The 24,093-nt window shown below is 44.7% G+C and overlaps 2 protein-coding genes across 2 annotated transcripts; one reads left to right on the forward strand and one right to left on the reverse strand.

The window, feature by feature from the left end:
* Positions 1–1,239: 1,239 nt before the first annotated feature.
* LOC124088303 (thyroid receptor-interacting protein 11-like) lies at positions 1,240–4,635 on the reverse strand. Its single transcript, XM_046437839.1, is given in 1 exon segment — positions 1,240–4,635. A coding segment is annotated over 1 exon segment (3,396 nt).
* Positions 4,636–19,191: 14,556 nt separating this feature from the next.
* LOC124088304 (whey acidic protein-like) lies at positions 19,192–23,875 on the forward strand. Its single transcript, XM_046437840.1, has 5 exons — positions 19,192–19,273; positions 19,813–19,950; positions 20,350–20,505; positions 22,292–22,319; positions 23,818–23,875. Exons 1-5 carry the CDS (start codon positions 19,192–19,194, stop codon positions 23,873–23,875), a joined length of 462 nt encoding a protein of 153 aa, XP_046293796.1.
* The last annotated feature ends 218 nt before the right edge of the window (positions 23,876–24,093 follow it).

Consider the following 24,093-nt stretch of genomic DNA (forward strand, 5'->3'; position numbering starts at 1 on the left):
TTTTAAATAATTTCATTTATATTAAATTTTATTTCAATCAATTTTCATCAAAATTTTCTTAATGGTTTTAGAAATTACAGGTGTCAGAGAAGCATTTGCTACATAATCTGCTTTCTCACTTCTCTGATATCACCTGACTTAAGCTAGAAACTTTTGATTTATCTTTTACCTTAATTTACCAAAATAAGAAAGGACTTATCTACTTCTTTGTTAACTTTTTCATCTTTCAAAACTTTGTAATGTTTTATTTCTCTATCCCACTTTTTTCCTTGATCAAATGTTTTTAAAAATGTGTTTGTAAGCATTACTGAAGGGCCCAGAGCAAAGTATGTAAACAGTCCAGATACTTAATGATACATTCTTACAAATTAAAAAGGATGCATGTGATTATACTTTGGGTCTGACTGACAAATGTCATCTTCCTTCTGGACATATGTAACATCTAGAAAACGAAATGAACGTCAAGTGACTTTTTATAGAATGAAGTTAAATGGATAGGTGTCATAGTATTTGGGTTAAAAGAATCTTAGAATTTATCCACTAAACTTCATGTTCAGGCCCTCCCACTGTAATTTTCTTTTAGTAGTTATACAGTGTTTTCTTTTATGAACTAAAGAATTTACAATATTTTGGTACTTCATATTTTGTTTTCATCTAGCCCAAATTCTGAGGTATGTATCTTTTTCATATGGGTTTCATATGGGTTGGATTTTTCTTCTATTCTGTCTGCTATATAAATGTATCATTTTTATCTTAATATAATTAAATGTAACAAATATAATCCTTAAAAAAAAGGGGGTTGGAGCTATGGTTATTATTGCTGTTGATTACCTGATAGCATCAGAGCAAAATATCACATGAAAACGAGGACTGCGGTAAACAAAGAAAAATTTAGTATGGCAATATGTAAATCAATGGATGTGTAACTGATGTGATTCTGCAATCTGTGTATGGGGTGAAGGTGGGAGTTCATAACCCACTTGAATCAAAGTGTGGAATATGATATGTCAAGAAATTTGTAATGTTTTGAACAACCCACAATAAAAAATAAAAAAAAAGAAAAATTTATTTTAAAACTGTGCCACAGCAAACACACACACACTAAAAATGGGGAGGGGGAGACAAAAGACCTGGAACTTCTATGGATCAACTTTTTTCTTTGTCCCTACAAATACACCACTTCTTTTTGAAAAGGCCACTTTATAAAAAGAACAAAATGTTTATTTCTTCTTTAAAGTGCTAACTCATCTCTGGCTTGAGAATCACTTTGAATTGCTTTCAAAGGTCCTTTAGTACAACCCTGGCGCTATTGTCTGGCGACACTGGCAATGGTGTAAAGGTGGGCATGAAGTCTGCGATGGGATTCAAAAGGAGATTCCCAGGTCCACCAGGTCCAAGTCCATCTAGGCTAATCAGTGGCACAGCCACAGAACGCGGTGCCAAGAATGGATTCACAGCCTCTCTTTTACCAGCTCTGAATTCTGCTGTGTCTGTCACACTTCTTGGTATTTTTGCACGTTCCCTTCTCCTTCCTCTGGAGTCTAGACACTTCATGGCACGAGCAGAAAGTTTTGGTGATGAAATGGATGAATGAGATTCTGTTTCCAGAAATTGGACAAAAAGTTCTGAAAAAGAACTCTTCAGCCCAGGTTGCTCATTTGGTGTCAAATGTGGGTTGGGGACACATTGGGATCCTCCTGCAAGCCATCCCATCATCCACTTAGTAACACCACCATCATATCCACTCAACAACTGCTCCATTTCCTCCTTTTGAATGCCCAGGATGCTTCCCATTAACCTTAACACTTTGGGACGCTGATTTTTCGGTGTCTGGAAATGCCCGATGAACAGGTTTCTCATTAGGGCTTTGTCCACTTTTCCTTCTGTGCCATTTTCCGAGTTCATCCATTCCTTTTGGGCATCGTCCAATATTTCTCCTGGGAGCTCACTTTGTTCAATCTGTTCTTCCTTTTGATGTAACTGTTGTGTAGGTCTGGTTGCTGAATCCAACATACGGTTGGCTTCATCCAAGCGTTCCTGTAATAACAATGCCTCTCTTTCTAGATTTTCTGCCTTTTCCTTCCATTCAGTGGTACGTTGTCTTACCTTTTCTAATTCAGCGGAATACATAGCTTTTTCTTCTTCTTGGGAACTCTCTAGAACCTTTTGCAGGTTAGTGAGTAACATGGCATACTGCTTTCCTTGTTCCTGGTAGAGCGAAAGCTGCAGGGCGTTCTCATCCCTCTCTTGGGAGAGTAAACGCACCTGTTTCTGCAGGGACTCTACCTGCACACTGGCTTGATGACTTGCATTAGAAGAGGAGAGCAGCTTTTCCTCCAATAGTGTGACTTTCTCTCTTAGGTTCCTCTCTCTCTTCTCTGCAGCCCCAATTTCCCGGCTGTAAGAATCTTCTGATTCTAGAAGATGGCTCCTCAGGCTTTGTACCTCCTGCTTCAAGTGTAATTCTTTGTCATGTAAGTGTTGAACCTCTTGCTCTAAGGTCCGGTTTGCCATCTGTTGGTGCTTTAGAGACAAGGTGACTTGGTTTCTCTCCTGCTGAAATAGGATGGTCTTCTCCTGCATGGATTCAAGTGCTTTTAAAAGTTGACTTAAGTCCCCAGCCTTGCCATCTTCTTTCTCTAGTAACAGCTGCTCAAAGGCAAGAGCTTGCTCCTTCATGGACTGGCACTCATACTCTTGTTCTAGCAGGATCACAGAGAACTTCAAGTTGGTCTCTTGTAATGCTTGATACTCCATTTCCTTTTCTTGAGATGTTTCTGTCATTTTTTAATTTTCCCTTTTGAGTTGAGAAATGACCATTTCTAAAATTAATGTTCTCTCTTTTAGGTTGGTTATTGCTTGCCTCAACAACTCATTTTCATTCACTTTGTCAGTGAGCTTTTCATTGGAAGAAAGAAACTGATCACTTTTGGCTTGGATGAAGAGGTCTTTTTCCTTCAGTAAAGTGTTTAACACATCTTGTTCTTCCTTGAGCTGTTTAATTTCGGAATCCATTTCTTCATGTTCTTTGTTTTCTCTGTCTGTGGCAGCAGCAATTGCATCAGACAACCTGTGGTTATTTTCCTGGAGCATCCTAATGGTAGCCTCCTTTTCTTGCAGTGACTGTCTCAGCTCTTGGACCTCTGCTGACTGGGAGGTACGTGATAACGCAGCCAAGAGCTGGAGTGGAATCATATCAAGTTTTCCTGAATAAGTTTTAGCCTGAAGAGCTTGTTGCTGGATAGCTTGAGTGAGTTGACCAACTTCATCTTCAGACAGCTGATCAATCTGGTTGGTTAAAAATCTACTCTTTTCATTTACAAGTTGAATTTCAAGTTCATGTTGTTGGATTCCTTTCCCTCCTTTTACAGTTTCATGGTTACACAGGTTGTGTTTTTCACTTCCGTTTTCTATACGAAGACTTTTAACTTTTATTATTTGGAAACTATCAGAATTGTCTGCTGGAGTGTTGTGTGTGTCTTCCTGCAACTGGGCTTTTATTTGTTCACTGGTTTTCTGCACATTCCCAATTTCCTCATCTTTCTGCTCCATCACAGAAGGCTGCAATTGACTCCATTCCAGCTTCAAGGTTTCACACTGTTCCATTATTTGGTGCTTTTCCATACTGAGCTGCTCTTTTTCTCTCTTCAAGACCTCTGTATCATTTTGTGCCAAAGATAATTGTTCATTTATGTCTTTTAGTTGATCCTCAAGTTCTTCGATCTTCCTGGCAGACTCTAGTTTTTCAGTTTGTAGAACCTGAATCGTTTTTTGCAAGTCACAGATTTTAGACTCATCAGTTACTGTTACTCCCGAGTCACCTTGCTGTAACTGATTTTCAAGTTTTCTAATTCTTTCTTCAGAGTCATTTAGTTCCTCTCGATACTGGCGACTCATCTCTGCCAGTTTCTGTTGATGTACATTCTGCAAAACTGCAATTTCACCTTGGTGATTATCAAGGTCTTGATTTCGGTTTTGTTCAAGTAGCTTAATAGTATTTTGTAGTTGGCAGATTTCACTTTGATCTGAATTATGTGTTGCCTGTGCCTGAGCAACAGCGCTCCAACGGCCAACTTCGAATTCGAGTCTTGAAACTTCAATTGACAGTCTGTTGATTTCTTGTTGTGCTGAAATGATGTCACTGAAGTCCATGTCATCACCGGGAAAAGCTGAACCATGACTGATGTCATGACCGAATGAAGACAGGGCAGTGGTTGACGGTACACCACCAGCTCCTGAATGCAGTGGTTGGGCAGCTGACTTCAGTTGCAACAACTCATCTTCTAGTACAAACTGTCTTGCTTTCAGTTGCCAGATTTCGACTTCTTTCTGTGCCAGTTCATTTCGGTGATTTGCAGATTGATGTTGGATGCGTAGCTCGGATGCTGCATACCTTTCTTCCAGGTCAGAACAATAGTTTTTAAGTCTTTCATTGTCATATCTGATCATCCATTTGGTATCTTCAATGTTCTTTCTCCAATAACTAGGTAAACCTGCTTCTACCTCCTCGAATTCATCGAGAACCGCGTCCTTGGTGACATTGGACGTATGGCCAGTGAGGGAAGACAAGCTGTCCCCCACCTGACCCAAGGAGTGGCCCAAGCTGGAGCCTAGGCCTCTAAACCAGGATGACATCTCCCCAATTTCAGTGAGCCATCAGACCCACTCTGAAAACCACCTCTGTCTCTATCCACCTCTGAAAACCACCTCTGTCTCTATCCACCTCTGAAAACCACCTCCGTCTCTATCCACCTCTGCTCTGAAACTCCTGGAATGCTGGGGGGTCAATTATGACCCAAACACTCAGAATTCCACGAAGGGCGGGGCTCGTGCCAACCATTGCTATCTGCCTAGAAATGCAGAGGCCTGGCCTGGGCTTGCACCAGGGACTTGCCACCAGTGGCACAGTCACCCCCGCAGTGCCTGGGCTCCTTCTCACCACTTTCCACCCTCGGGCTTGGGTGACTTCTAGCCGAGTGTTAGCAACTTGCCACAGCTGGCTACCCCTGCTACCTGGGCGCTAGCTGCCATATCACCCCTACCTCATTCTTAAAGATAATAAACTTGAAACTTTCCCACTAAGATCAGGAACAATCAAGGGTATTCTCTCCTACTACTCCTTTTTAACATTTTACTGACTTCCTAGCTAATGCCTCCTGTGTGCCAGGTGAGTGCCTTACCACTGAGCCCCAGCCCCAACCATAAAACTGATGTTTTTTTAATGAGTTGGGAGTTCATCTTGGGGGTAGAGCATTTGCCTACCAGGTATGCAGTCCTAGATTTTATCCCCAACACCAAACAAGATGATTTTTTTAGAAAGAAAGATTTCATCAAGATAGTATCAGCCATTATATATAGATTATACATAAATTATGAAATGTATTGGATACTATTAATCTAAACCACACTGAAGGCAAGAATGTGAATGCAGGTTCCCAATCAAGCCATCACCAATTACCAGGGGAAGGGCTCATTACATCTGGGCTGAGGAGAGTGAAACTGAAGATCAGAGACTCCTTTCCACATGCATACCTTGTAAACATAATGTACTTTTGTGATTTGTATAATGAAATGTTCTTGCTGTAATATAGACTTATTTATAAGATTAGGACCTACATGACCCAGACTTATTTATGAGAGTGGGACTTCTAATTTTTTTCTTATAAATAAGTCCTAATCTTGTTTATTTACTTACTCTTGAAGCATAGCTTTTAAGCTATAATTTTAAAGCAGATGTATACAGGAAATGTTGCTTTACTATTTTTTCTGAAATATCAGGCTGTCTGCTTTACCTGCTAACTTAGGAAAGTCATAGGAGTGCTAATGCTCTCTTCTCTGTCCTGTGCATCCTGTGGTTATAGGCAGCATATAGTGTGTACTCTAGTGTCCAGTGGCATGGCACTGCCCTGGCATATAGAGCTGGTCCATCCAGAGTTGAAACCTAGGGGCAGCAAGTAATTTTTTTTCTAAACATACCCTTCCTTGCTGGGGCTAGGTCCTCCTTACCTGGGTCCCCCTGGGTAGTACCTGAAGCCTGGGCAGGACAGCCTGGATCCTACTCAACTACTCTAGTGAATCAGGTCATGCATTTCTTCATACTGCAGCTTCATGGCAGCTTCTGTTGGAATAACATTCTGAGCTAGGTTTGGGATTTGAAAAGTAAGATATGATTATTAATAATAAAGGAATGAAAGGAACAAGATGGGAGATAAAGAACCTGTTACCCAGAGGATAGTGTACCAGCAGTAGTTCCTCCCAGTGACCTGCTTTCCAACAGCCATCAGGAGGAATTGCCTTGGTTTGTTCTCTCCGTGGGTCTGGAGGGAAGCAAGCTCTCCATGGGAGATAGTGTGTCTGGCTCTGGTGCTCAACCCTGAGCTCCTAATCTCTGCTTCTCTCAGGAGCCCTGTCTTTCTCTGTTTTTTATTGCTACAGTGGAAGACCACAGACTTTATAAATTACCACAGGATAATTTATAAAGAAGAGAGTGGTTTTTTTAGTTGATTTTTTATTAATTCTACTCAGTTACACATGACAGTAGAAAGCTTTTTGAATCATTCTACACAAGTGGAACACAACTTTATGTTTTTCCTGTTGTACATGATATAGAGTAGCACCACATGTGCAGTCATACATGTACCTAGGGTAATGATGTCCATCCCATTCCACCATCTTTCCTACCTGCATCTCTTCTTCCCTTCTCTTCCTCCCCCTTTTCCCAATCAAAGTACCTCCACTCTCACCCCTCCAACCCCCATTATGGATCAGCATCCACTTATCAGAGAGAACATTTGGCCTTTGGTTTTTCAGGATTGGCTTACTTTGCTTAGCATGATATTCTCCAACTCTATCCATTTACCTGCAATTGCCATAATTTTATTCTCTTTTGATGCTGAGTAATATTCCATTGTGTATATACACCACTATGTCTTCATCCATTCATCTATCAAAGGGCATCTGCATTGGTTCCACAGTTTAGTTATTGTGAATTGAGCTGCTATAAACATTGATGTGGCTGTGTCCCTGTAGTATGCTGATTTTAAGTCCTTTGGGTATAGACCGAGGAGTGGGATAGCTGGGTCAAATGGTTGTTCCATTCCAAGTTTTCCAAGGAATCTCCATACTGCTTTCCAGATTGGCTGCACCAATTTGCAGTCCCACCAGCAATGTAAGAGTGTGCCTTTCCCCCCACATCTTTGCCAACACTTATTGTTGTTTGTATTCTTGATAGCTGCCATTCTGACTGCAGTGAGATAAAGTCTTAGAGTAGTTTTGATTTGTATTTCTCTAATTGCTAGATATGTTGAACATTTTTTCATATATTGTTGATTGCTTATATATCCTCTTCTGAGAAGTGTCTGTTCAGTTCCTTGGCCTATTTATTGATTGGGTTATTTGATTTTTTGGTATTAAGGTTTTTGAGGGCTTTATATATCCTACAGATTAGTGCTCTATCTGATGTGCTTATTTTAAAGATTTGCTTTCATTCTGTAGGCTCTCTGTTCACCTCACTGATTGTTTCTTTTGCTGAGAAGAAGCCTTTTGGATTGAATCCATCTCATTTATTAATGCTTTTTTTTTAATTCTTGTGCTATAGGAGCCTTATTAAGGAAGTTGGGGTCTAATCCTACATGATGGAGATTTGGGCCTACTGTTTTCTTCCATTAGGTGCAAAGTATCTGGTTTAATTCCTAGGTCCTTGATCCACTTTGAGTTGAATTTTGTGCATGGTGAGAGATGTTTAATTTCATTTTGTTAGATATTGGTGCAATAATGGTAAAAACTGGCTCCTCTCACATGGCCTTTAATAATCTCTAGTCTTGATCCCAAAGTTTCAACAGGGGCCTTTACACTTCAAAGGGGAGTACTTAGTTTCCCAGAAGTAGTTATTTACAATCCAAAATGTAGGGGTCTGTGCTGTTAATTAGTTTCCTAAAGAAGGGTTGAAAGGGGAGGGAAATTTGTCCTTTCCCCTGGCACAGTGTTCTTATAGTTTATTTTACATCCAGGCCTGGTTTTGTCATCATCCATCCCAGCTTTGTCCAGGACCTCCAGGAGAGGGCAGCCAGAACACACTTGTGGCTGAAGAAGTTGGGTTGATAATGTATAGCAGTAGAGAGGGAGAAGACACCCTAGAGAAGCACAGGGTGCCTCGGGAAGGGAAATTAGAAAGGCTTCATAAGATGTGGCCTTGGCTTGGGAGAGGATTTAAGAAAACAGAACTTTGCTCTAGATTGGGAATCTGTCAGTCAGCAAGAGGGAAAAAAAAATCCTCTACCCTGCAAACTCCTGGTACTGAGGGTTGAACCCAAGGATATTCTACCACTGAGCTACACTCCCAGTCTTTTTATATATATACATATTTAGTTGTCCTTTTATATATATATATATATATATATATATATATATATTTGTTGTAGATGTACCTTTATTTTATTTATTTATTTTCATGTGGTGCTGAGGATCAAACCCAGTGCCTCATACTTGCAAAGGAAGCACTCTGCCACTGAGCCACAATCTCAGCCCACTCCCAGTCCTTTATAGGACAGAGTCTCACAGAGTTGCCCAGACTGAACTCGAACTTGAGACTCTCCTGCCTCAGTCTCCCAAGTAGCTGGAATTACAGTAATGTGCCACCACCCAGGCAGAGAGAGTAACTCTATGGATATCTAACAATTTTAGGTCCACAGCAGGAGGCTAGAGCTGTGATTGGTAGAGCGGTAATGACTCACATAAGCCAGGAGAGGGGGCTATCAGCCATTTTGTGATTTGGATCATAGTTTTCTGACATGATGGTGAAGACATCCCCTCTGAGATCCAGATGTATGTTCAAAGGAACCCCCAAGGCTTGGCTCACATGTCAGGGTTGCTTGTCTCTTTCTCAGCAGTGGAGACAGAGACACCAACAAAAGTTAATCAAGGTTAATATCACCAGTAATGAGACATGTTACTAAAGAAAGCTGGCATGGCTGTGTGATAAGCTGAGGTGCCTTCCTCCCACATCTTGATGGGTTTTAATCTGCATCCCTCCTATGCAAGGAAGAGGTCAGAGGCATAGCATACCTTCAGGCTAAGTCCTTGGACCAGGAGATGCTGTGGGGGCTTACCACTCTAGGTTCCTGTTGGCTTCCTGATCTTGCAAGATTTTCAGCTTCCTGAGTCATCCACAGGAGAAAAGTTACCAAGAGAAAAGCTTTATTTTGGCTCACAGTTTTTGGAGATTTCAGTCCACAATCAGTTGGTCCAATTGCATTTAGGCCTGTAGTCTAGGGTGCATGGTAGAGCCACGTTCTCCCCTCAGAGCCAGAACAGGAAAAAAAAAAAAAAAAAGGAAGAGACAGGGGTCCCACAATCCCCTAAAGGCTCACTTCCCACCAACATTGAAGGTCCGTCCTCTGATTATCAAGAGATCCAGGGAGAAACTATATGTCACACACAGGCAGCATCCAGACCACACACAAGAATAGATCTCTGAGCCGAAATCTGCAGCCACCAGCCCAAGACAGGAAGTCAGAAGACTCCCTCTAGCAGTAATCCAGGAAGCCAAACAACAAATAAGCCGAAATCACCAGAATTTGTTTAGTAACTGACAGCTTCCCTAGTTTTGATCCCACTTCTAATTTAGGACCAACCAGAGAAATCCAAATATATTCCCTAACCAGTCACATAGGAGGCCCCACCTCTACCTTCTCCAGCCACCATTAGGGTTCACCAGAGTCTCCCTTTCCCCTTAGAAGCTGAACTGCTTCCCCGTCTGCCCAGGAACCTCAGCCACATGCGGTGATGGTGTCCAGCTTCTTTGCAATAGCAGCTCAGGCTAAATAACCTGCCTATTCTCATGTGGCTGGTGTTTGTTGATTCCCACACCCAAACATTAGGTTTCAATGGAAAATCTCCCAATTCTTGTAATGTCAGCAAATAAGATTTTAAAGTGTCATGGACAGTAACTTGACTAAAAATTGTACCATCTGTGGAGAATTAATGAAAGCCACTGAAATGTGTTTTTAGCAGGTTGTAACACCCAGTTTAATCTCTCCTAGAGATCAGATACCTCATCCTAGTGCCAGGGCTCTGTCAAAAGGTGAGCTCCCTGAATCTCTGACCCTATGTGGCATAAGAGGTGTGGGGGAAAAAGGTTTGGGCCCCTTTTCTAAGATGAGGCCTATCCCTGAGGATCTGCAGGCCTGAGAGCTTACCCCAGTGTTGCTGGGGCCAAGGTGGGAGGTGGAGAGAAGCTTGTGTGGGAGAGAGAGGTTTGTGGAAAGCCGGTGGTGGCAGTTGAGGCTCTGAGGGTTTTTCCTGAGAGGCTATTTTGTTTGGCGTGTGTGGTTCTAAAAATAAAGTTAGTTTCTTTTGACAAGTGGCTCCTGATTGTGCCCAGCCAGACTGCGGCATTTGGTGGCCCGTACGGGGATACAGAAGGTTGTATATGTCCTTCTGCTAATTGTTGTTTGACCAGGTCATGGGCTGCTTGTATCTTTTCTTTAGTCAGGGGCCACTGAGGAACCCATACTGGTCTTTCTGATTTCCAAGTAATTTTTATTGTCTCAGTGGCCCTTTCTGAAAATCCAACCCATGTCTTTCTGTTCCTTGATCTATTTGTATTGGTGCTGCTATACCTTGTTCTTGTTTTTCTAATCTTTTTCCTTTCCTAAAACCTTGTCTAGTCATAATAGTGGGTGCATTTTGGTTGATGTTATTTGTTAATGTCAAACCTAATTGATCTAGGACATCTCGTCCCCATAAATTTATAGGAAGATGATCCAATACATATGGCTGTATAGTTCCTTCACATCCTTCAGGATCCTTCCAATCTAATACCATTGCACTTCTATGGGGATTAGTTGCACTCCTAGGCCTCGAAGCGTTTGAGTGGCTTGTTGTAATGGCCAATGTTTTGGCCATTCTTGACGAGAGATGATGCTAAGGTCTGCACCTGTATCCAGTATCCCATTAAATTCATGTCCTTGAATATTTAGTTTTAGCATGGGGCGAGAATCTAAATTTAAAGAAAGCATAGCCCAATCTACACCTGTGGAGCCTAATCCCTTGGAACCTCTTTCTACAGTACGACTGGAAAATTTATCATGTAGGCTGTGTATTATTAGTAACTGTGCTATTCTATCTCCTGGTGAAATTACTGATATACCCTTTGGAGAACTGGCTATAATTTTTATTTCACCTTCATAATCGGGATCAATTACCCCAGGACTTATCATAAGTCCTTTTAGAGTAGAAGAGCTGCGTCCCAATAATAAGCCTACTGTTCCTTTGGGAAGAGGTCCTTTCACCCCTGTGGGAATGATTTGAACTCCCATCTCTGGAGTTAGTACTGCTCTGGCGGAGGCGCAGATGTCCAACCCTGCGCTCCCTCTGGTTTGTCTGATGAGGGATCTGATGGACAATGTGTCCTGGGCACTACCCTGATGGGGTTGCTGGGTTCCTCCAGTGCTCCGTATATTTGTGGTTTTGGGCCCCGGAGCATTGGGCCCCCCTGTCCATTTTTTGGCAATGGAGCCTGATGCCTTTCTCCACGATATCATGGATAAACACCTGGTCCTTGTTCGTTTTTTGATAATGGAGTACCCTCTATGGTGGTTTGAGAACAGCATTCATTAGCCCAATGTCTCCCTCTATGGCACCGTGGGCAAATACCTGGTATTCTACTCCTTTGATACCTAGTTTTGTTAAACCCTCTTCCAATGGGGCAATTCCTTTTAAAATGTCCTGTTTGTTCACAATTGTAGCATGTTCTTGGCCTGGCATCTAAAGCCTGTTTTACTGCAGCTGCCACAATTTGCCCTTGTTCATTAATGTCTCTGGCATCTAAAGCCTGTTTTACTGCAGCTGCCACAACTTGCTCTTGTTCATTAATGTCTCTACATAATTTAATATATGTGTTTAAATCTTCATGTTTCCATGGTCTAATGATATCTCTTTAGTTAATCTTTCTGGAATCCAAATCGGCTGCTGTTCTCCCTGTGGAAACACATAAACAGACCCCCGACTCCAGACAATCACTGGGTCAGGACCTTGGTTAATCTCTCTGGAATCATCAGCTGCCGGCTGATGATTGGCTCACAGCACCCCAGGTCTACCCCTAATGACAGTGTGAAACTGGGCAAGTCCCTCCCCAATATGAGTTTCAAGGCCCCCATATGTAAAAGAGAGGTCTCCCATGTTCCCTGGGATTGTTTAAAAGATACTCCTTTATAATTCGCTAATTCTCTACCCAAGGCACTGATATGAGCCGCAAAGACCCAGGGGCAGATTTCTGAAGGATGGGGCAGCAGCGTGGAATGGACTGATTATGGAGACATCAGACTCCTTCCCCCGGTTTCCCCCAGCCCACCCCTGCAGCTTGGAACCCCTGTCCCTCTGACCATCCTGATTCAGCCCCAGGAGACCCAGGCCCTGGCTGCCACATTCCTTCCTCTTAGGCCATCTCTGCCTCCCCTTCTTGCAGCAACAGATTCCCTGAACAGGCTCCCTACTTATACCTCCCTACTCCCTAGCAGCCCAAACCTCTCCTACTGCAATGTTGACTATTGACTCTCCCAAATACCCCAATTCTTTGTGCCTGGCAGCATGCACCTCTTGAGCCATCTGCATTCCTCAGTCCCTGTGCAGCCAGTTGTCTCTCTTGAATGTTCAAGGGAAACTTCCTCTTGGAAGATTCGCTGATGGTGAGGGGCTGCTGTGGGCTCATACCTGGGGTCTATACCTTATTCATCTATGCCCCCAACACAGACCAGTATTGGTCACTAAACCATAAGGGAACAAGCTGAAAGCATAGGGCTCCATTCAGCATCCTTTTCTGTGACCCAGAACAGACAGTGCTGGCCAGTGTGTCCAACCCACTCACAAAACACCCAAGGCCTGGGTGTTTTGTGGCTGTTAGGCAGGAGAAGAGGAGCAGAGGCCAAGGCAGGGTCATATCCAAGCTCTGGAGCAAGAAATGCAGTGCTGTGTACAGGGATATAATCAGTGAGATAGGGGACGTGGGGAGGGCCTCAAAGCAGACAGATGAGGGCTGAGGGTAGGACCTGCATGCTGGAGCTGTGATCTCAGTGACAAGGAAAGGCCCACACTCAGGATCATGACCCCAGAGACCACAGATGAGGGCAGATGTATACCCAGAAACCATAGTGGTCACATGACAGAAGGAAAAGCACGTAGACTAGCCTGGCCTCCTCCATCCCTGTCTCTCATCTGAGTTTTGGAGGAAACTTCAGCCCAGCTGATGCCCCAGGACCTTTGTGCAGAGAGAGTGCTCCCAATGACTACAGTCCTGGGCCTCATTCTCCCCATTCAACCCAGACCCAGAGCTGACAATGGGTTAGAAAGAGCATTTACATCTTGGAAGAACAGGGACTGAATCAAACTTGATTCAGCCTCGAGGCAAGCCAGGGGCCAACAAACCTCCTCCCAATTACAATCCTGTGTTCCTTGCCCCTGGGCCTGGCGAGCCTAGAGGAGAATCTTCATTCCTGGAAACCTCTGGTGTCTCCACCTCAGCTGCAGGTGAGGGCAGCTGAGTTTCTGCCCTGAACTCCTTGTACCACCAACACCTCTGGTCCCTCCCCCAACAGCCCCAGCCTCAGGGAACTTAGTCCTCTGGACCCTGGGGGCTTAGTTCCCTCCAACAGTTAGAACAGGCCTCCATTCTCCCCTCTTTTGAAACAGAGCCCTGACCAGAGGAGTTCTGGGCAATGTCCCATTGTTAATGCCTAAAATCAATTCTTAAAGAAGCTAAGGAAATGGTTAAAATGGCAGTGGTTTGCCCATGAACTAGCTGTTCCACAACTGCTAACAATGATGCTTTCCAGAAATCTCTATGGCACAAGAAGTGCTCAGAATATAACTTGACTCTAGCCAGGACCGCAGCCCAGCTCCACCTACAACAGGTTGTCCAAGTGTGCACAGTGGGTCAGCCTGCACACAGGGGATCTACTCCATATATACAGTGTGTATATGTTTATACAGAAAGGAGTATATGGAAAGGAACCAAAATGTTACAAGATGTTTCTAGAATATGGATCATGGTGGGTTTTTTGTTCATTTGTTCTCCTCTTTATGCTTTTCTGAGTTGCCCAAGTTTTCATCATGTGTATATGTTATTTTTCTAATTAGAAAAACTAGAATTTTTTTTTCTTTTGTGATGATAGGTATTGAACCCAGGGCCTCAATCATGCTAGACAAGTGTTTCACCACTGAGATATACACATCCAGCCCAGAGATTATCTTCTAAATAATAAAAAATGCAACTTGGGGCTGGGGATCTAGCTCAATTGGTAGAGTGCTTGCCTTGCATGCACAAAGCCCTGGTTTCAATCCCCAGCACCACACACACACACAAAAAATGCAACCTACAAAAAATGGTTTAGGAGGCACCTTCATTATTCATCACCTACCTCATTTAATCTTCATATCAGCCAGAGTGAGAGATGTCATTGCTGCTTCTATTTTATAGGTGGAAGAACTGAGAGTACATAGAAGGAAATGGCTTATACAAGGTTAAGTGAGGACAAAACCTAATTCCCAAAGAAGGGCTCTTCCAGATTGCAGCTCACAGGGGACTAGTGGAGCCTGAGCCTTTAAATCCTAGGCAAGTTTCAAGCCCAGCCAGTGCATTTGTACTGATCAAGGAAGTACTATCTGATAACGAGGCACAGCGGCCTATATCCCCAGTTCCTTAGGAGGCTAACACAGGAGGATCAATTGAGCTCAGGAGTCCAAGACGGGCCTGGGCTACATAGCAAGACACCATCTCAAAAAAAAAAAAAATGAATACATAAACAAACAGAAAACAAAACTTTCTGGAACTGTGTATGATAATACCCTCACCACCCCATAAATCCAAACCCGGACCATGGAGATACAAGAACAACAATAATGGGTGCTAACATTCTGTGTACCAGGCACCAAGTGCTTGCATGAAGTATCTCAATTAACCCTCATAACAGCCCAATCCAGTAGATTTCATTATCACCCCCCATCTTACAGGTAAGGAAAAGGTAAGCTGCTCAACCTGCAGAGCCAGATAGGACTCAAACAGCTGTGGATCCAGACTCTTCCTCTGAGTCACTTTACCCATCCTCATGAGGGCATCAATGCCACACTCAGCATTTGGACTCTGTCCCATAGGTTACAGGAAACCAAAAGAGCTTCAGATGGGGGAGTGATGGGGTTGTGCTCCCATGGGGAAAATAATTCCAGACAGAACATAATCAGGCTTCCTTCACCCTGAGTCTTCCCTTCTCCCTCTTTCCTCCCTCTCTGCCTCTATCTCTCCCATCTTTATTCCCCCTCCTCCCTTATTTTCTTGGCTCCTTTTTCCCATCATTCACTTCTTCCTCCCATTTTCTCTTCCTTTCATTCTTCCTTCCTGCTCCTCCATAACAAGTAAAAGGTAATGGCCCATATGCTAGGGGTGCATTAATCAGATTCTGAAGGAGTGGATGGAGAAAAGGAGAATCTGGCCAGGGCAGCAGGACTTAGGGGAGCAGTGCATTTGCGGGAGAGACTACTATGGGGGCTGGGAGAGGGGGACGATGGCCAGTGTCTCATTAAGGGATTTTTCTTCCTGCTGAGGATAATCCTGCCCACTCTAAAACTTACATTCTCAAATAATTAGTAAATAACAGAGTACAAATACTCAGAGATATATTTACAGAAAGCGAAGCCCCTGATAGATCTAGTTCCACATGGGTTCTAGAACTAGACAAAGGAAAAATGGCTCCAGTGGTTTATTTAAGGAGGTACATCAAAGGCAAGGGTAAGTTTTCAAGGGCAGAATCTTGCTCTGTGATGTCTTGCAATCAGCAGGTTGACTGACATCTTGGCAGGTCACACCCATCTCAGGTGCCGTGTGGGATCTTTGGCAGAGCTTGAGAGGGAAGTTCACCTGAATCAGGCGGTCAATCCCTATGGGGGGTGCCATGAGAAGTTCCCAATGCCAGACTTATCCTCTCACGTGGCTACTATGTGCAACAGTCCACTCACAGCCCACAGACAGCTCATGACAGACTATACATTTTTCCATGGAGGCCAGAGCCTCCATGGGAAAATGTATAGTGAGGAGACCAGGCCAACCCCATGCCTCATATATGAGCAAAGGCAGCAGGTCTGCAGCCATTTTACATTCAGGAGAATATACATAGGCAGCTGGGTTTTCCAACCTCACATGACATCTGAAAATATTTAGGAATGGAATGACATGATGTTTGAGATTTAAAGAACTTCAACAGAAATGAAAAGAATGGTGAAGCAAATCTGGCAAGATGTTTACAATCATTATTACTCTAGGCAGTTGGTATGTGGGTGCTTATTGGACTACTTTTTTATACCCTGCTGCATGTTTAAAATCGTCATAATAAAAAGTAAAAATGAAAACTCCATCACTAACTGTCAATCTATCCACCCAGTAGGCAGAATGAGAGTACTTGATTGGGAGGTTTGGGGGATGATCCCTTGTACCCAACTGTACCAGCAGGGATTGGGAATTGGGACAGACTCTTGGAAAGCACATTGAATAGGAGTCACCATGTGAACAATAGCCAGATCTTTTGACCCACCAGTTCACCTCTCTTTGTATTTATATACTGCAGAGGTCCCCACCCATGTGCACAAAGCCTGATCATCCATGACAGCAAAGAGTCAGGAACATATGTCCATTGATAGGAGACCAGCAAATACATGGCACATCCATGCTGGGGGCAACCAACCAGCCATCCAAATCACATCTGTGTGCCATTAGAGAAGGATGAGGGAAACAGTGTATCTGTAAGCTATATTTTTAAAGAGAACAGATGGGAACATCCATATTTAAACATGCCTTGATGATCTCTGAAAAGGATACAAAACAAACCTTTAGAAATGAAAACAATGGACATTTGTATCACACATGTGCTTGTTGCTGCTTTCTCCCACTATGTTCCATTGTCCCACCCAACTTCACTTACAAACACATGTTCTGAGATGAAATTCTTAGATTGGGGGTGTGGTTCAGTGTTAAAGAACTTGCTTAGTGTGTATAAGGCCCTGGGTTCAATCCCCAGCAACACCACACATTCATACACACACACACACACACACACACACACACATACACACACACATACAATGAAATTATTGAGAATTTCAAGATGGCCACAGCAGAATCTTAAGTCCCCATGACTACATAAGTTTCTATTTTCATGCCAGCAACAAACACATGTGTAACACAAATGTCCACTGGGTCTGGTTGCACTGTGTGCACAGATCCCTAAGGAGACACAGATCGAGCACAGTCTTGGCTGATATGAACTCCCATCAGATGTGAACCACAGCAAGACACCATGGCTTTCTGAGAAACTCAAGCAGCCGAGGAGCCCTGGGCAGCCCTTTCCTGATGGCCCTTCTCCAGTGCCAGAAACCAGTTATAATGAAAATGACGGCAAAAATTGGAAGACAGAAAGAGGAAGAGGAGAGACTTCCTTACTTGCCAGTGAGCCTTGGCAGAACGTGTGTGTGTGTGTGTGTGTGTGAAGAAGTAGAATAATGCATGCACTGTAGAGTCTTCATGGTGGCTTAAAAATTGAAATGACCCCCAAGGTGATGGAGAATGGAAGAATAAAGTGTGTATGTAAATACCTGCTATGGAATAGAATCAGCCCATAAATGGGAACAAAATAGTGACACCTGCTACAAGGTAGATGAACCTTGAAAACATCAGCTAGGTGAGAAGTCACACACAACAAGCCACATACTATATGATTTTATCCACATGAAATATCCAGAACCACCAAGCACGGTGGTGCATGCCTATAATCCCAGCCACTTGAGAGGCTAAGCAGAGGATCACCAGTTCAAAGCCAGCCTCAGCAAAGGTGAGATACTAAGCTACTCAGTGAGACCCTGTCTCTTAATAAAATACAAAATAAGGCTGGGGATGTGGCTCAGTGTTCGAGTACCCCTCAGTTCAATCTCCAGTACCCCCAAAAAATGTCCAGAACCTTCCTTGGAAGGTCAAACTGACAATGGGGAAGCATTTTGTAAACTTCAAGCCACAAGGAGGCTTAGAGAGGTGGCAAGTCACCACAGCCAGTATCTCCAGACCTACTCCTGGGGAATTTATGCTGGCCACCCCAAAGGGGCCTGGACTGAGCCCCAGAATTCTGTAGAGGAGATTCAAAGGCCATGACAAAGCCACACAAAGTCCTGGGCACATGGAAGAAGTGCAGTTCAACAAAGAATATTCTGATAGCACAGCCTGAGGTCACAGGCTGGCAGTTAAGGTCCTTGACCAGACCAAAGTCCAGCCTGGACCAGGAACAGGGCACTGGCCATCAATAAGCATATGCTCACCCTGGGGTCCCTCCATTCCCTGCCCAGTTCTCTAAACAGGAAATCAAGGAAATGCCCTCAGGTTGGAGGGGGCATGTTACCCAGCAGCCCAACCTGTTCCTGCCTCTTGGCACCTGCTCACTTGGCACAGGAAGGGAGCTTCTAGGAAGAGGTCTACCTGGTATCCTCTGAACAGACAACCCCTCCCTCCTTTGGATGTCCTACATTCTCTGCAAGGATCAAGTAGCTCGTTGTTATAGAAATTTCGGAAAACTACAAAAAAGCACCAACAGAGAAATAGCATGCTGGTAATTGCTGTCCACCTCCTGTTTTGTTTCCCATGTGTCTTTCTACAAATTTTAGACATGTCATTTTCATTGTTCCTATTTGACTCAAGAGGACAACTGTGTCACATGTTATGGATGCTATTTCTTCCTTCTTCAGCCCATATAGTTTTCTTCATTCTCATAATAAATAGTTTTACTTTTAGAGTGGAAAAAAAAGGTTTAGGGATGTAGTTCAGTGGTAGAATACTTGCCTAATATGCACAAGGCCCTAGGTTCAATTCCCAGCATTGCAAAAGAAATAAAAAGGAAAAACTGATCAACCTTACAAAGGACTTTTTTTTAAGGCATGACCCCAATTGTGACATTTGTTTCTCCCCATCTGAGCCTGGCCTGTCCATGTGTCCAAAAAGGAAGTACCTCCGCCCAGCTGGGGCCATGCCAGGCTGCACCCACCTCACTCCACAGTCTTCCTCCTGCTGATCCTTTAAATGCACCCCAAACACTCAGGCCACCATCCGTCACCTGCCTTACCACTGATCACCTACCTGCCACCAGTCACCTGCCTACTACCAACACCATGCGCTGTCTCATCAGCCTGGCCCTCGGCCTTCTCGCCCTGAAGGCAGTCCTTGCTCTGGACCCAACTTTCATCTCACCAGGTAGGCCTAAGCCACCACACACCTTACTCCAGAATCTCTAATTCCAATATAAGCTAACACACTGGTAGCACTGGTGGTTTGATAAAGGGACAAGAAGGAGAGGAACAAAAAGGCAGAAAAACAGGGTTCTATCCCCCCATGGTGAAGGCTTCATACCCCAGGGCTGAGGCCATGGTCCCTAGATGAGAAGTGCCCAGCTGGGAGATGGGGTGATGGGAACGGAAAGTGGTTCTCAGGCCCTGTTACATCAGGTGAGGCCATTAGCTTTCCACCTCCCACAGTAGGTCTTGCAGCTTTGTTTCCTGATTTTCACAGCTGACTTCTACTTTTCAGGAGAAGCTGTATCACAGTTTTGGTAGATTGGGGGAGGTGTTTTTTGTTTGTTTGTTTGTTTTCCCCTCTAAGAAATGGAATCTTGAGAGTTGGGGGCTGGGATCCCTGGTAGTTTCCATCTTTGTCTCCATCTTGCCTTCCCCCGAGGAACTTCAAGGGTGGGAAGAGGGTCTAGGCCCCCACTCACCTGCCTGTCTCCTGTGTAGTTCAGGTCATGTGCCCTGAGCCCAGCTCCTCCGAGGAGATGTCCTGTACCCCAGCCTGCCTCACCGATGAGGACTGTCTCGGCAACACCAAATGTTGTCCTAGTGCCTGTGGCCGCTCCTGCAGAACCCCAATCATCGGTAATGTCCTGCCTAGCCCTGGTGGGGAGGGAGGAACCAGCAATGGCAAGATTCTGCCTTGAGTGGGGCACCACAAACCTCTTTTAGAGCCCACAAACCAGCCCTGTACCTGCAACCCATCTGTGAGTGCCTCCGCCCCACAAGCAGCCTTGTGATCTCCCACTAGTTTGGTTTCTAAGGTCTCCAAGCCACCAAGGGTGCTATGGGGGATCCTGCCCTGAGACAAACAAGATGGAGGCCCCTGGGACACATTTGACCTCAGGGTTCCACAGACATTAAATTTCCCTATTCATAAAATAGGGTTTTTCAGTTCAGGGGTGCAGTGAGATGGGCCCAGCAAGGAAGGCTGTGAGCATGAGAGCGCTTTGGGTGCTAAAGGGCTAGCCCATCTCTCTCCAGAAGCTGCCCCCAAAGCTGGTAGCTGCCCCTGGGTGAACAACCAGATCTCCCAGCTGTGTCAGGAGGAGGACGAGTGCTCCCGTGACAGCGAGTGTTATGGTGACAAGAAATGCTGCATGAGCAATTGTGCTAGGAGGTGTCTGGACCCTATCCAAGGTATGCAGCCTCAATATCGCCCCTTGGGTCCCTTTCTCCCTTGGCTTTCTCTGGTTAGCACCTCATCCTCAGGGGGCAAAGGGTGGGGGTAAATCAGAAACAGGCCAGGAGGTAGATCCCAGGTTCCACAGAGGTTCTCTTTGCCAACTCACTGTGACACTGCAGGTTTCCTTGGGCACTTGATGTGCCACTCAGGTCAGGAGTGGCTATCAGTAGAAAAGGGAGCTTAGAGAAACAGTCCAGAACTCAGATCAGGCAGCTGGTGGGACTTGGTCTTGGGGGGCCTGTGCCTTTGGCACTTAATCTGAAGGGGAGTAAAGAGCTTGAGGTTAGGAGCTTCAGTGAGACATGGGTTCAGAGCTAACTCTTCATACCTACCTGTGACCTCCACATCCTTCACTGAGGAGAATGGTGGCCTTACCTACCTGCCCAAAGGCAATACTGAGGGCAGGGGCAGTGGTGTGAGAGCTGTGCTTTCTCAGGAAAGGCACCTGTTCACCACATCTCTGAAAAAGTAGAGGTGAACAAGCTAGCACATGAACCACAGCATAGATGACCAAACCTCCTCTCCCTATACTCCTATCCATTCTCCACTGTAGAGAGCCCTCTCCAGTAAGGAGCCCACCCGAATCCCCTGACTGCCAGGAGAGGCCATGTCCAGTCTGAACCCCAGCAAGAATCTTCTCTCTTGGATCCAGTGACCATATGATGTCTCCTATCTGCTGCTAATAAAAAATCCATTTGGCTTTAAGTCTCTCTGTCTATCTATCCGTCTGTTCTAGGCACCCAAAGAATGGACAAAGCAAACACAGAACTTATCCCTGGGATCTCTGGGGTGGCTGGGGTGGCTGTATGGGAGCAGGCAACTCCCCCCATGGGGATAAGTGTGTGGGGGAGAGCTGGGAGTTCAGTCAGGTTCACTGAGTTTGGGCTAACTCCAGAAAAACTATGGTGGATCTCTGGGCTGGGAAAGAAGTCATCCTACCCAGCCCTGGTGTTATCCAGCCAGTTACCCTGTTACTGACCCCTTCTGAAGTATGACCACCAGGAGCTGAGACTGTGGAAGTCTTGGGGCCCAGAGGGTACTGGGGACTTGGCCAGTCTGGGCAGCATGGAGAGAAAGCAAAAGCATAAAAGGAATCAGAGGGGAGATGGGGCATGTGTTGACACCACGCTAGGTCAGCCTTCTGTAAAGTCTCTAACAAAGTGTATCTGCCCCGCTCCAACACCAGTTAGGCATCCTAAAACCCATGCCAATCCTGATACTGGCAGCCTGGGTTCACATCAGGTCTCACAATTTAGGGGCTGAGTCCCATAAGCCTGCACCCACTCCACATGCCAGCCACAGTCCCAGGGCTTTCTTCACTTCCAACTAATAAGACTGAAAATTTGAAGGTTTCTGTGATCCCTTCAGCTTCAGTGGTTCACTAGAATGATGGCAGAAGTCACTAACTTTATTATTGTTCTTCTATCATAAAAGATACAGATCAAGAGGAGCCAAATAAAGGGACACACAGTGTGAGGTCAAGGGGTGGGAGGATGCAGGAGAGTCTTTCCCCATAGGATCTGGGTGTGCCACCCTCCCTGCACATCAGTGTGTTCATCAACCCACAAGCTAGCCTGAGCTTCGACATCCAGATCTTTTATGGAGGTTTCATTACATAGGCATGACTGATTCGATAATTGGCCATTGCTCATTGAAGTCAATCTCCAGCCATTCTCTCCCTGGAGGTCAGAGGTAGTGCTGGAATTTCCAACCTTCTTATCCTGTGGCTGGTCTTTCTAGAGACCATACCCCATCTAAAGCTAAAGAGGTGAGAATCACCTCTTTAGCAAAGACCCTACTACCACTAAAAATGTTGTGGTGGAGACCACCATCTGGGATCCACCCTAAACTTCTGGCTCTCAAATTTGACTGCAAGTCTATCGAGCTGAAGTAGGTTTTTCATGTACCCCACATGATTCAGTAATCCACCAGATTGGAAAGTTGAGGCTGCAGTGGCCTCCAGCTCTCTCAAAGAGCAGAGCAGGGGCCTGAAATGGAGAGGTGCTCTGTGGACTGTAGGTGGCAAACACCAAGCCATACACTGTGATATGATTACAAATATCCTCCAGTCTTTGTCCCTGGTGCATTTTTAAATAAATACACACACACACACACACACACACACACGTTGTAGATGAACACAATACCTTTTTTTAAATTTATATTTATGTGGTGCTGAGGATTGAACCCAGTGCTTCACACATGCCAGGTGAGCGCTCTACCACTGAGCCACAAACCCAGTCCTGTCCCTGGTTCTTGACATGGAGCTTCTAAAACAGAGTACTCCCTAAACTCACTTGGCAATTGAGGTGGCCAGCTGGGTTTGTTATTTGGCTTTATTCATAGAGAAACAAATTTTTCAGGTATCTAAAACAGGAAGCAATTTTGCATCTTGGGGTGAGACACACACACACACACACACACTTTCCACAGAGTTAAAGTTCCCATCCTCCCACAGAAACTAAGTGATAGGGGCACTGAATTTCTTGATGTATACATATCAAAGAAAGTACATACCATCACAAGATAAATGCTCTGAAGAAAGAATGGGGGAACTCCCCCCCCCATTTTTTAAAATTTTTATTTTTTAGTTGTAGTTGAACACAATACCTTTATTTTATATTATTTATTTATTTTTATATGGTGCAGAGGATCGAACCCAGAGCCTCCCACGTGCTAGGCAAACGCTCTACCGCTGAGCCACAACCTCAGCCCTCTCCCCCATTTTCAACTGGAAAAATTTGCCTTTAATTTTCACACCCTCCCCCATGCTGGGGATGGAACCCAAGGCCTCATGCATAGTAGGTATGTGCTCTACCACTAAGCTACACCCCAAGCCCTTACCTATAATCTTTAACTCATTTTGCTTTACAGACTTGAGCCCGGCTCAAGCTCTACTTCAAGCAAACTAAGAACTGAGTCAGTGTTTCTCTTCTGGATCTTGATCCCCAAAGTAAGGCAAGAAGAATGAAGTTTCCCAAGCAAGGGATGAGTGCTAATGGGCAGCGATGCTTTAGTGGAACTTGCTGGAGATGATCGGCCTCCTTCTGAAGTTGGGCCAAATCTGACCATTCCTGAGATGGAACTTGAGAGGTGGGTTCAGTCACTCTACATGGATCCATGGGAGATGGTCATAGCCCCACCAAGGCACTGAGCTCTGTGTCCTCTTTTAAAGAAGGATGTTAGAACTGAGGAGACCGAGCTGGTACCAAGCAGGCTGGTGAGCCCACGGGAGCTTGGCACCTGACAGTTCCCTCTGGTTGCAGAAAACTGAAGCCAGGCGTAGGCGGTGGCCCGGCGGCTTCAAGGAACCTCAAGACCTAAGGGTGCTTCATCAGCTCAAGCCCTCGCGTCCACCTTCTCACACGGAAGAAACACGGTACGTGGTACGTTTTCCGTAAAAAGAAAACACGGTACGTGCGTCTGATCTTTGGTTTGAGCCTGCATATCTTAAACCAGTTCTGCTCCCAACCCCCGCCCTTTTTTTTTTTTTTTTTTTTTTTTGTGGTGCTGGAGATTGAACCCAGGGCCTTGTGCATGGA

This window comes from Marmota monax, unplaced genomic scaffold (assembly GCF_021218885.2).
Source record: "Marmota monax isolate L192 unplaced genomic scaffold, Marmota_monax_Labrador192_F-V1.1 WCK01_AAM20220418_F8-fsc00109, whole genome shotgun sequence".
Taxonomy (NCBI): domain Eukaryota; kingdom Metazoa; phylum Chordata; class Mammalia; order Rodentia; family Sciuridae; genus Marmota; species Marmota monax.

Excerpts from the sequence above, each read along its gene's own strand:
- LOC124088304 (XM_046437840.1), top strand. The coding sequence starts at position 19,192 with ATGCGCTGTCTCATCAGCCTGGCCCTCGGCCTTCTCGCCCTGAAGGCA. Across the intron at positions 19,951-20,349 it reads CTGCAGAACCCCAATCATCG|AAGCTGCCCCCAAAGCTGGT; the intron begins GTAATGTCCTGC and ends ATCTCTCTCCAG. Across the intron at positions 22,320-23,817 it reads CCCCATCTAAAGCTAAAGAG|AAAACTGAAGCCAGGCGTAG; the intron begins GTGAGAATCACC and ends CTCTGGTTGCAG.